The sequence below is a fragment of the Ailuropoda melanoleuca genome, chromosome 3 (genome assembly GCF_002007445.2).
Source record: "Ailuropoda melanoleuca isolate Jingjing chromosome 3, ASM200744v2, whole genome shotgun sequence".
Taxonomy (NCBI): domain Eukaryota; kingdom Metazoa; phylum Chordata; class Mammalia; order Carnivora; family Ursidae; genus Ailuropoda; species Ailuropoda melanoleuca.
In genome coordinates this window covers 147,099,753-147,112,610 of record NC_048220.1, presented here as the reverse complement: position 1 = coordinate 147,112,610, position 12,858 = coordinate 147,099,753, and the positions used below count along the sequence as shown (strand labels likewise).

The 12,858-nt window shown below is 63.4% G+C and overlaps 1 protein-coding gene across 4 annotated transcripts in view; it reads right to left on the bottom strand.

Annotated features, from left to right (window-relative positions):
* LOC105240886 (probable palmitoyltransferase ZDHHC11) overlaps positions 1-11,258 on the bottom strand; it is a 43,079-nt gene extending 31,821 nt beyond the window's left edge. For all 4 annotated transcript variants that reach the window (XM_034657114.1, XM_019807404.2, XM_019807405.2 and 1 more), the window contains exons 1-5: positions 10,001-11,258; positions 8,294-8,506; positions 3,256-3,434; positions 2,777-2,878; positions 85-209 (exon numbers count right to left, since the gene is read on the bottom strand). In XM_034657114.1, coding sequence (XP_034513005.1) covers positions 85-209; positions 2,777-2,878; positions 3,256-3,434; positions 8,294-8,506 — 619 coding nt within the window. In that variant the 5' untranslated portion in view covers positions 10,001-11,258. The remainder of the gene's footprint in view (positions 1-84; positions 210-2,776; positions 2,879-3,255; positions 3,435-8,293; positions 8,507-10,000) is intronic.
* Between the last annotated feature and the right edge of the window lie 1,600 nt (positions 11,259-12,858).

The window sequence follows — 12,858 nt, the reverse complement described above, 5'->3', positions numbered from 1 at the left end:
CCCCCCCCCCAGGAANGAAGCCCCAGAGGCGGCTGGAGGGACGGGCTAACACTGGCGAGGGACCCGAGAGGAGCCACTGTGTACTTTTGTAGTAGGGGTGTGTGCGGAGCTCCGCCGGGTCAGTGAAGAATTGGATGAAGATGTACAGCAGGGTGACAATCAGGCAGAGCAGCACGGCCGCGGCGGAGGCCACAGAGAGGAAGAAGTACCTGCGGGATGGGCAGGGGCGGAGCCGGGCTCAGGGCCAGCCGACCGCAGCCCAGGAAGCGGGCAACCCCGGCCCCCAACCCGAGACCCAGGCCTCTTCCCGGCTCCCGTCCCCCGTCCCGCGAGCCTCTTTGCAGCTCTCCGGGGCCGCTGCTGGTTTGAGGCCGTCCTGACGGCACCTCCGTGTTCTGTGCCTCATGGCTTACAGACACGCTCCCCTCGAACCCCCACAAGGCGGTGATGACGGGCCACCCTGGCTCACAGCGAGGGACAGAGAGGCTCTGGGCCAAGTGGGGTGGGCGGGCACAGGATCCCACCACATCCCGGCCGCCGCTCACCGGGGGCTCCTGCCCAGTCACAGAACTGCAGAAAATGAGCGCTTGTGGCTCTTAGCCAGAGTTGGGGTCATGACCGCTGCCCCTGAACAGAATTGGGTGTGGACACGTGGTGGGGGTCCTGGCGCTATCCTTCCATCAAGGGCACCAAAGCCAGGTTGGGTCGGGGAGGCCAGGGGTGCGCCGCGACAGCTGCCTGGCCGGGTACGGCTCACGGTGAGTGGTCTCCACGCGCCCTCTCCGGGGCCATGCACACTTCTGTGCAAAGTGACGTCTTGGGTTTTGGCATTAGACCAAAATCACTCCTGCCCCTTGCCTTCGTTCAAAAGACCCAGAGGGTGATCTCTCCACCCAGAAAATGAACTGTGGTCGGCAATTGTTGGAAAATGCTCCCACGGCACAGTCTTACTCTGGGCTTTCTGCTGTTGTGACGTTGAAGGAAACCATTCCTTCAACATTTTCAATCTCAATTGTTTTCTTCAGCTGAAACCCAGTTGATTCTATGATGCTTTTCCAGAACTTCTTGAGGGCTCTTTACACACATCTTTAGGCAGAGAGCGAAAACGCGAGCATTCCCAAAGGGTCGGGTGCACGTGGAGCTCGGCCCTGGGTCCTGGAGACACGTTGGCTCAAGGGCTGTTGCATCGTGGCCCCTCACTAACCCCCCAACGTGCGTCTCCCACGTGACCCCGTGCAGGCCCAGCCTCCTGTGTGTCTCCAAGCTGCAGGGGACACAGGCCTGGCCCCACACCTGGCTCTGGTCTCCAGGGAACCCCTCCAGGTGGTAGGCTTGCCCCACACTGGAAGCCCCTCAGCCATCCTGTCCTGCTGTCACCTGGCAAGAGGCAGCCCTCCCTGTGGGGTGGGGTTGAAGCCTGTCTAGTCAACGTTCAGGACACGAAGCTTCCTTTCCTGACTCCTGCATCTGTGACACCTCAGCACCTAGTCCAGCACTTTCTCTGTGAAGACCTGACTCCCCTAGCTTGTTAGGCTTTGCCCACTTTTTTGGACAAACTGTCTTTTAAGTGCAGTCACTCCCTCTTGCTTTCTCTGCTGGATGGCTGAAGGGACAGGAGGAAATCTGGGGCAGGTGCACGCGGACGGTGCTCACCCTGACCCCCACACGCACAGTGCCCCCCTCACCTCTGCGTGCTCGAGGAACGCAGCCCTCTCCTTGCCGTGTGCCAGGAACCCGCTCCCTCCTGCCGACCCTGCCCCGTGGATGCCAGGACGGCTCCTGGGGCTCACTCGTGGTCAAGGGGCTTCTTGCCCCATTGGGAACCCCCTCAGTCAGCTGTGCCTGGGGCCCCATCAGGACCTCTGAGCTCCAGCCTGTGTGCCCCATGGGGCCTGGCCCACTCAGTCCTCCTCAGTGGCAGGGCCTCTCCTGTCCCCTGATGGCGGACTGGACCTCAAGGCGACCAGCTCGTGGCAGCAAGGCCTTAAGGAGCTGCGTCCAGTGAGGGAGCAGAGAGCCCTGCTGGCGTGAGGAGGGCAGCCCACCCCATCCTGGCTGGCCCGGGGCTCCTCTTCTGTAGGGAGGAGGCAGGACGGGGGCTCCCAGGCACCCCCAGTCACCCAGTGTGGAGGGGGTTTTTCTAATGATGAGGGCTCTGTGCTTCCTTCTGCTCAGAGCAGCGGTGGTCTTCAGGCCTGAACCAGCAGCTCACTTCTCAAGCGGTCGCCTTGCTCGCTGACTGGCGTGCACACGGCACGTCTGTCGCAGGATGGTGGGTTGGCGGGGGAGTCCCTTGGCTGCTGTGTCACCAGCCAGAGAAGGCCAGTGAGAACGAGTGTGGGGAGCGCCACTGCCTCTCCTGGCCACTCTGAGCCCAGCTCCGGCCCGTGGGGTCCTGTTGACACTCACCAGCCCTGCACCTGCGCCCGTTCAGGCCTGGACGGGGCAGCCCGGGCCCCCATCCTCTGTGCCTGCACGGCCTCCCTGGGGGGAAGCCAGCTGGGCCCAGGCCAGCGGGTCAAGGACGAGGCAGCTCAGGCCATGCCCCTTCCCACGGACTGGGCCTCACGCATCCAGGGGTGAGTCCAGACCAACGTGTCTCAGAGCCACACAGGAGGACAGAGGGACAGCACGTGATCCCCCACTGCTTGTGGCCCCCACCCTCTCACCCACGAGGCCCCCAGCCTGCAGAGCCCTCCTCTGGGGCCCCAGACTCCTCACCCTTCCCCCACACCTGGGTCTCCCCTCCCACTGCCCCAGGCCCCCAGCCCCTCACCAGTAATTCCTGCTCCCCACACAGTTGTTGAGCCATTTGCAGTGGTGGTCAAAGCCAGAGACACACTTGTTGCAGGCGCTGCAGTGTTTGGCTTTTGAGCTCCTGGAGGGAAGAATTCAGGAGCGTCAGCCTGTGGGCAGTGTGCGCAGGAGGAAGCAGGGTCAGAGCCCCGGTCTGCCTGTAGGGGAGAGGCAGGCGGTGGGAGGACCGGGCCCCAGGTCGGGTGGCGTGCCCTGGCCAGGCCCGCCACATGGTGCCAGGGGTCGCACTTGGAACCTGGGCTTGGATCCCACCGAGCCACGGGCTTCCCACATAAGGCTAACCTGGGCAGAGATCTGAGAGGGGGCGTTTAGATCCGCCAGGGGCCCTGTGCATCTGAGGGCTGCTGCTCCTCGTTCAAGGACAGCAGTGCCAGTCAGCCGCCTGGAAACAGAGGCAGGCTACCCTCGGGACTGCCTGCCCCACAGCCGGGCACTCACACGGTGACCTCGCACAGGTGGCAGTACTGCTTCTGGACCACGTGCGTGTGTTTGGACCGGTCGAAGGTCGGCATAGGCTCCGGGTAGTTCTTCTTGAGCCGGACGTTGGCTTCGGCCGGGTCGATGGAAACTGCAATCAAGTGGACTAAGAAGTGGAGAGAGAAGAGCCCGCCGGTCACCTGGGGAAGGGGTGTCAAGGAACACGCTGCCGGGCCTGGTCCACACGGTGAGGGTGCCCACCCAGGGTGGCTGCCGGTCGCGCCATGGGAGCAGTGGGCCAGGTCCCAGGACAGCCCGCTCATGCCCCCGTGGCCGACAGAGCGTGCCCCCTGTTCCTTCCTCCACGAAGGACGACGCTGGCACTGGAGAGAGGCTTTCTGGCTGGAAGCAGGGCCCGGCAGAGGGTGCCGCAGGGGGCGGGCACTGTGCTGGGTGCCGAAGGTGTGGGAGGACTTCAGGCAGCTCGAGAGCACATGTGGGGTTAGGAGACAAGCGTGCCATCAAGTAACGAACAGGTGGGGGGAGGGCCCCCACACCCTGTCTCTGTGGGGCGGGTGCTCCGTCTGCTCTTGTCTTCCCCGCTCCCGGCCCCTCCGGCTCCCCAGCATCCGCTCCCTCCATGGCACCCAGGGTAAAACCAGGCCCTGGGATCTCACCCCCTCCTCCTCCACCTCGGGACCAACACAGTGTCCCCATGGCAACCAAACAGAAGAGGTGGAGCCCGCTTCCCCGGCAGCCCTGCCCTGCTTCCCCGACCGGCTCTGAGCGGAGGGCTCAGGGTTACAGGACGGGCTCCAGGGTGTGGTGGGGGAAACCGCTGGCCGTGTGCACAGGGCTCTGCCGCGATTTTGTGCGGGGGGAGCTCTGAGCAGGGGGTCAGAGCTCCATCCTGCGGGAAGCCCCTGTGGGGTCCTTCTCAGGCTCTGCCACTGTTGTGGTCCGGGGTCTGCCGCCCACCCGGCAGCAGCACTCAGCCTCCATGTGGGCCTGCCTCCGTGAAGGCCACCACACAACAATCTGAGCGGGAGGCTGTGTCTGGCCAGATGGCTCCTCGCCCCCCATCCTCCAGTCTCCAGGGGCCAGTGTAGGCTCCTCGCCCCCAGTCCTCCAGTCTCCAGGGGCCAGTGTAGGCTCCTCGCCCCCCGTCCTCCAGTCTCCAGGGGCCAGTGTAGGCTCCTCGCCCCCCGTCCTCCAGTCTCCAGGGGCCAGTGTAGACCCAGGGCTCTGGGTGCCAGATGTGGGCACAGAGGTGATGGGGAGCCAGCCCTGCTGGGGGAGCATGGCTACAAGGACAGTAGGCAAGAATGCACTGAGGGCCGAGATGGTCAGACCGGGAAGCTGGTGTCCAGGCCAGGGGTGGGTGGAGGGACGGCTGAGAACCAGCCGGGCCCTGGGAGATCTGCAGGCGGAAAGGGACTGACTGGACCCCTTCAGGGCCATGGAGGGGTGCAGGGACACCAAGGCCCTTCTTGTGGCCAACAGACCCTGAAGGGCTGGCTAGGGCGTGAGCCTCCCCTACTCCTCTGCTGAGCAGACCAAGGCCCTGTTCCGTGCAGGGTGTGGGGCAGCAGGCGGGTGGTCAGGGGCTGGGCCGGGCTTCACGGTCACAGCTGGAGACACCAACATGGTGCCGGCAAGCCCTTCCCCCTGCACCTGCTCCCTGAAGCCTGCGGCGCTGGCCAGACGCACGGCATTGTTTGTGTGGTTACTGGGGCAACAGGAGACTGTCCCAAGCAGAAGGCCCAGGACAAGAAGATGCTGCAGGAAGTCCAACTGTGGCCCAGGTGCAGCCCTTTCCTGAGAAACAGGCGGGCAAGGTGCCCAGGAGGGAGCACAGGAGGGCAGCAGGTAAGGCCGGGGCTGGGATGTGTGCTCGAAGCCCTTTGCCCCCACAGCCACACTTGACTTGCATGAGACCACCTCCAGGGAGACAGTGTGGGAACAGCACGGTCCGTACTCTGACCCTCAAAGTGCAGGTGCCTGAATCAGCTGATCTGAGCTGCTGGGCCAGCCACACGAAGCTGCCTGCCGCCAATTTCCTCAGATGTCCCAACCCTGCAGGTGCCCTGGCCATGCCGCCCCCAGAACCTGTCCCCCAGTAATAAAGGGGCTTGGCTTCCAGCCCCCCATGTGGTAGGACAGGTCCCCCACAACCCCTAGAGCACGAAGCTGTCCGGGCAAGAACACCAGCTTGTCTGACCTAATGCCGCCCAGCACTCAAGCAGGTTCAGGGCATCGCTTGTGACCCCAGATCACCCACAGGAATGATATGGGCCAGCAAAAGGTGACCCCATTTTGCCTGGCCATTCACTGGGTCAGCCACATGCTCCAGATGTCAGTGAGCACGGGCTGAGCCCCGGAAGTCCCAGAGCGGGTGCCATACTGAGTTCCCGCTCTCGCTGTCAAGGTCTATCCCAGTGCAAGAGTGTCTTAGGTTCCCGTGAATAACAAGAAGCAAAAGGAACAGGGCAGGAGGTCTTGCTCTCCACGAGCAGAAGGCCCTGCCCCAGAGGCCACGGTCCCCTAGCAACAATCTGTGTTTGGTAAATAGGCCACGGGCGCCAGCCCAGGACACACAACCTCCCGTCCTTCCGGCTCTGCAGCAGGAAGAGGTGAGGCGCCCCCAGAGCCCCCGCTGCCCCAGTCACGTCTGCCTCACTCCAGCCCTGAAGCCAGGGTGGGACGTCACCCGCACAGTCACAGCAGCTCACCGGGGGCTCCTCAGCCCTGGCCACAACACAGGCCCTCAGACTAAGTCCGGTCCCGTCCGACGCCAGCCCCTCTGCACAGTGGACCCTATGGGCCCAGAGTCGAGCTGCTTCCCCTTTGCAGGATGGCGGGGGAAGCTCAGACCCAGAGGGTGAGCCAAGAACCCACGAGTCCACCTCCCGTGCTGAGTGTTCCAGAGGCTGCAACCCAGCCAGCCCTCCTCCGTGGGGCCCAGACAGTCCCTGCAGTCACTGAAGGACACCGGCGCCCCCCAGTGGCCAGAGCACAGCGCCCAGGTGGCTGTGGGGCCTGAGGGATGTCGCCAGCCCTGTAGGGTGCTGGGTGGAGAGAGACCATGTCTCAGGGCAGCCCGAGTCCTGGACGCCTATCAAGCCAGCCAGAATTCATCCCTGGGGGCTGGCGCCAGGGGCAGCGCAAATCCATCACTGGGCTCCATCTCCAGGGGCAGCTCAGACAGGGCACCAAGCCATTGGGGCTCCCTCTGAGCCCGAAAGCAGGTGAGTGCTCAGAGGGGCCCCCTGGACAAAGAACATGGGCAGCTCAAAAAGGCCCCAAAACAGGCTGAGCGACGGTCAAGGGACAATGAAGGCAATGGATTTTAACCCAGCAGGTGAGCAAACCCACAGTCAGGGACTGAGATCAGGATACAGGCAAGAATGGACAGCTGCAGGCAGGAGAGCCCGCCCACACCTGCAGGCTTCCAGGGCTCCGTTCGGGTCTCTGCTACCTTGCCCACCATGCATAGTGCCCACCACGCACAAGAACGTGAGCTGAGCACACAGGAGGAGTGGCAAAATGGAGACAAGTCCCAGCAAGAGGGTGACTCCGCCAGGGAAGGCCAAGGGAGAAGGGTGGCAGCCAGGCCCACCTGCAGGCTGCCCCAGCTGTGGAGAGGGCACCAACCGCAGGTCAGAGGGCCAGTGGACACTGCGCTGGGCCTGAGACAGGAGACCCATCACCACATATGAAGTGTGAACCACTGACCGGGTTCTGGGTTAAAAAACCCTGACAAAGCATGTTTTGGGAAATTTCAAGATGGGCTGGCTGGGAGATCGTACAATTTCTGCCCATCTTCTGGCTGTGAAAGACACAAGTACATGGGCCCCACCTCAGACTGCAGGCCCGGAGGTGGGGTGGCTGTGCCCAGGGCACACGGGACCCGTGTTCCCCGCTCTGCTCCTGTGGACCAGGCACTCTGAGGGCCCTGCAGGGAGAGGCCGCCCAGGTCAGGGAAGGCAGCGGGCTTGCACGTCAGGCCACGGTGGATGCTGAGGCTCACTGGCGGGGCCCGCCAGCGGTGGCCCCTTAACACAGGTGCACTGGTGGCACTGAGATCCGCCCCCCACAGAGTCAGGCGTGAGGAGGGAGCAAGGCTGGCGACGCCGCGTGGCTGGGGGCGGGGCACAGCACCTACAGCTGCCGGCCCCCCCACCCCGGCCACAGAGCTGTGTGACAGCCCCGTCTGCCCGCCTGGCCTGGAGCTACTCTGGTAACACGTCTGGAGCCTCCTCTCAGGGCCGCCATGGGATTTGCAGCCTCCACTGTGGCCTGTGTTGTGGGTCCTAGTGGCCGGCAGGCTCTCTCTCTGCCAGGTCAGGCCACCACCCACCAACAGGCTCTTACGTCGCAGGAGGGGCCAAACACGAAAGCAGAAGAACGAGAGGCTAGACGGGCCACCGTTGTAATTAGTGTCTCCCCCTTGGATCCCTGGCGTGGCCCCCCCCCAGCCAGCTGGATCCAGCCCACTGTGGACGTGTAGACCTTGAGACTGAACACCAGGCACGTCCCTAGGAGACACCCTCCAATCTCTGAGCCAGATGTGCTGCTGGAATGCAAGGAAGAAAGCCTGCTTCCCAAGCATCTGCGTGTGCAACCACATGCGTGGCTGCTTCGTGGCTGCCTCAGCACTGGGCCCATTTGTGTCTGCGCCTCTGCCCTGGCCCTGTGACTCCTCCCTGTCCTCAGGGCTCTCCACCCCACTCCAGGGTCCCTCTGCCCCTCACCACCAGGAGCGCTCTCCCTGAACCGAAGGCGGGCAAGCCTGTGCTTTTAGCTCGGACCCTGAGCCAGCGAGCCCCACAGGGAACACACGTAGGATATTAAGCAGGTGCTGTGGCCATGGTGGGCGTTTGGGGTCAAGAGGGGGAGCGGGGTCAGAGGGCAAGGTGCCGCACCTGTGGCTGACTTGGTGCAGAGGACGGAGCGGCAAGGGGGACCAGAAGGTGAGGCGTGGCCCCGAGCCAGCTGGGACAGTGCCCTCCAGGAGCCTCCCTCGGATAGCAGACGCTGCTCCCACAGTAAAGGATACACCGTAGGCGACGTACTTCCAACTACGTGGCAGGAAAGGAATGAAGATGCCGAAGTTGGCAACGGCCACGATGAAGAGCATGGCCCAGGCCACCACCTGGAAGGAGTGCAGGGGCCTCGACCAGCCGTTCACTCGCGACAGGCGGGGGGGCGGGGCCTGCTTGCCCTTGGCTTCTGGGACGACCCATCTCCAGCTCCTGCTGCACAGATCCATCTGCAAGATGGAAGTCGGGGGCAGACAGGCTGTGCATGGACTCCTCCTGCAGGCTGCGTGGCAAGGGGACCCCAGGACTGCCCACTTCCGGAGGCAAATGGCGGGTGGAGGGCCCTCCAGGGTCCTGGGGGAATCCTGCGTCTGCCCAGGCCACAGCAGTGATGCAACTGCACTAACACTCTTGGAGGGTGTGCAGCCCGCAGGGCCAAGGGCCCAGGAGAGGCACCTGCCAGGACCCCAGCGCGGGCATGGCCGTGACCACCCCCAGGGAGGAGTGCGGACTTTGTTTACTCATCAGGAAACCTCTCACATGCAGGAAGACCCCCATGAGGACGAGGCCCTCATCCCCAGGGAAACAGAGGGAAAGTTTGCAGGAAAAGTAGACCCTCGCTGGTATGACCATGTGAAGCTGTGATGTGCCTGAAATCCTCAGAGCATCTTCCTACAATTTTCCCTTAAGGACAGAACAAGATATCACATTCCCAGAGAGCTGTGCTGCTCTTGCTGCAGCCCGTGGGGCTTCTGGGGCCTCCAGGCCCCCTGGGGTCAGCCAGGTTAAGGCAAGGGCTGGGAGGGCGCCGTGGCCACTTCTGGCAGGGCGGAGGGCTGAGGGATGGGTGAGCGACACCTCACAGCCGCGGCAGGTGGAGCCCTGAGGGTCCTGGGGACTTTGTCATGAGGGCAGATTTCGGTTGCTCTCCGCAGACTGGCCGCTCCTTTCTCGGGATTGGGGCCAGGTGGGGCTTCCCTGGTCAGTGAAATGCCCAGGGGCCAGCAGAGAGCATCCCCCACAGACAGCAAGGCCAGAGCACTGGGGACTGGGGCAGGGAGAGGCACCCTGTGTTACGTGATTCCTGAGTAAAAGCAACATTCAGATGGAAGTGTGAACCAACAGACGGGACGTTGCCAGACATCAAACCACCATAACGGGGAAGGAGGGATCGAGGGCACATGCAGACCTGGGGACCGGGAGGCAAAGTGGCGACATTGAGGAAGAAATCCTAAATGACGGGACAACAGAGGTAGAGAGCACTTATCTTGTGGAAGGAGTGAGAGGGAGGGCGGGGGTCAGCCCCAGGGCCGCCTACAGTGGCAAGGACAGGAGCGCAGCCCCCCATCCTGCAGGAGTTCCCAGGACGGAAATGTCACCACGACCATGTGTGCAAACCCCAAAGTTGCAACTGACGTTGGAATTTGTGAAATTTAAAAGAGCTGTTCTTCAGGTTCTGAGAGTAGTTTGAACCCAAATGGCCCCAGCCCAAGTGTCATGAGCGCGTGGGGGCCGAGAGTGAGGCCTGCAGGGACACCGCATCCCCGCTCCTCAGAGGGCTCGGGGAGGCTCTGGCATCACACCTGCAAGTGGCCCTGGGAGGTCTCGAGGCACCACCGGCAAAACTCCGCGGAGGGCAAGCGCATGCTAGCTACCGCAGGGGGCGGGAGGCACAGGCATGAGGGCGGCCCGTGGGCCGAGCGGCCGCAGGGGCGCACACTTACCTACAGCTACGGGGAGCAGCCGGGGCAGGCGCGGCTGCGGTCCGTCCCTGCGGGCTCCGCGGTCACGCAGGCTCGTGCGGCTGAGGCGTTCTGGAGGGAGCACGGGCGGGCGGCAGCGGGACAGCCTCGTCCCGGGCCCCTCCCGCGGCAGGCGCTGGGTTCACACGCCTCCATTCACCAAACCATGCGCTCCCCTCACCTGGTCTGCAGTCTGTGCGAACGGCAGAGCGCGTCTCTTCTGGCTCGACCCTTAGCTCCTGGGGGAGCACATCAGGTCAAAACCCACAACCAAACACGGCTCCCAACAAATGCGGCGCTTCCTGTCTCCTTCTGGGGCGAAACGGGCACAGTGAATGTGGGCTCCGTGTGTGCACAAACAGCCGTGGAGACACCACCTTCCCCAGACACGCACACACCACACACACGTGACACACACGTGCAGCACACACGCACCACAGGCACACAGGTTTCTGGACTCCTCCCGTTCTCGACCTTCCTTGGGCTATTTCCTCATGCTGGAACCGCATCTCCCCACCCCGCTGACAGCCATCTCTTGCCTTTCGCGCCTGTCCTGACGTCACTCTCTCTGGATGACGTGACACCCCCACCAAATCTGAGCCGGGTCCGCATCGACTCCTCGATGCTGTAGCTGACCCTCCGGACTGAGTCCGCGGGACGGAACACCGTCCTCCCCTACCGGGCAGACGCGGCAGTGGGCTCAGGGAACTAGCCCTGGTGGCCCGGGGTCCCCTTTCAGCCCAAGTTTGGTCTCTGGCGTTTGTTTTTTGTCATCCCTAAGGGTTCCAGCCCGTGTTTCGGTGCGAGATGTGCCGTGATGCTCCCGTGAGGCTGCTGTCACCTTCACGTCCCCAACACAAGCACGGCCGACTGGCAGGAGCTTCGTGCAGATGCCACTATCCCGGCCCCGTGTGGCTGCAGACACTGTCCCTCCACCTCCTGCCCGTCACACCGTGCTCCCTAGAACAGGGAGTCCTGGGCACCCCCACCTGCGTATCTAGGACACAGCCCGTACACGCGTGACCTTCTGACCCCCATCACCCGACGCAGGTCCTCACAGCTTCTGAATCAGTTTTGCTTTCTATCCCACTTGGGATGCATGGAGGTAACGCCTGCGAGTTCCCTGGTCACAACAGAAGCAGGAGGCACCTACCTCCCTGGCAGGCAGAACTTGTTCTGCCTGCCCCCCTCCCCACCCCGATCACCGGTCCAGGCTGGACAGAAACGCATGGGTCTCTCCCTCGGCCCAGACCCAAGTGAGGACCCCTGGTTGCCATGGCAGTGACGGAACCCAGGGAAGTGCCTCATAAAGCCAGGGCTGGCCCCCCAGAGCCCCTGGTGCCTGCTGGGGGGAGGGGTGGGGTGCAGAGAAGGCACAGGGGCCCCAGACAGGCCGGAGTCCATCTACACGGTCCCGAGTTTTGACTACACCACCTCCCATGGCAGCCCCTCTGTGAACCAGTGGAAGGTCCTGGCCCCCCAACCTCCTGCTTCAGCGGCCAGGGCTTCGATCTCAAGGCTCCTTGTGACACTTGACCTGCTGGCCAATTCTGCTCCGGGGACCCAGGCTTGCATGTTCTGTCCAGGTCAGGTGGGACAGCAGCGTCCCGAGTCTGCCCCTCAGTAGCCACAAAAGGGCCAGGGTGGGGGTGACGGACATGTGGACAGTGTGCCGGGAAGGGGTCTCTCCCAAGGATGGCTCAGCACCCCCTTTCCCTGCCTCTCCCCTCCCCTCCCCTCAGGGTCTCAGACGTCAAGTGCAGGAAATTTCTGGTGCCCAACCCCCACATGGCCTTCTCAGATCTCGATCCCCTCCTTGGTGGGGGGAGAGCAGTGGCTCCCCTGACCCCAGTATCACACACCCCCCTGGGGAAGCCACCCAAGCCAGGTGGGCTGAGCCACCTCCTGTGTGCACTGTGTGTGGCACCGGTGGTGGCCAGCAGGTGGGAGGTCTGCCTCCCACCAGGCAGCTGGGCCAGGCCCAAGATGAAGAGAAACCAGTGGGCAGGGGCTGGGGCTCAGTTTGGAAGGAAGCTTGTATCACATAACACGCAGCCATGACAGCCCTACTGGAAGCCTGGGGACCTCTCTGCTGGGCAGGGAACTGGGCCACGTGGCTTGTGCCGAGGCCTACTTCTGCTCTGGGTCAGTCCTGCTCCACCCAGCCTGTTCACCTGTCCCTGCAGCCCAACACATCCCAGGAGATCTCAAGGAGCAAGGCCTCCTTGGGGATGACAGGGATGCTGATCCTGGCAGCCTTGTCTGACCACAGGTGGGCAGGAGGAGATGGCCCTGAGATACAGGGGGCCCCCGGGAGTGAGGGGGCTGGAGGCCAGGTAGCCAGGCAGTGGGGAGAGTAGCTGCCTCCTATGGGCCCTGCATGCCACACCTGCCCGTGGGCAGGACTGGGCTGGCACCGGCAGACCACGGGGTACTAACCTTCACCTGGAACCATGTGCCCGTGAGGTAAGAGCAGAAGACTCCTGCAGCGGGGCCTGCCAGCCACCACTGTCCACACTGCTCCCAGGCCAGGCCAACGCGTCACCAAAGAGACCCAGGGCAGACAACCAGACTGCCTGACCAGGTCTCAGAGCCCCAGGAATCAGCCACCAGCACAGCAGAGCCTGCAGACGGTGGGAACGGACGGCGGGAGACTGAACACAAAGGCAGGGCCCCCTTGAGAGAGTGCCATCCTTCCACGGCACGTTCACGTTTGAAAGGCCTGGTCTCTGACAAGGCGTGCAAGTGCCGGCAACAAGGCCACGGTTCCTGTTGGCCGCGACGCGGTGCCCGAGCTGCTGGGAAGTGCAGTCTTTGAGGGACTTTTCGGTAAATGAAGA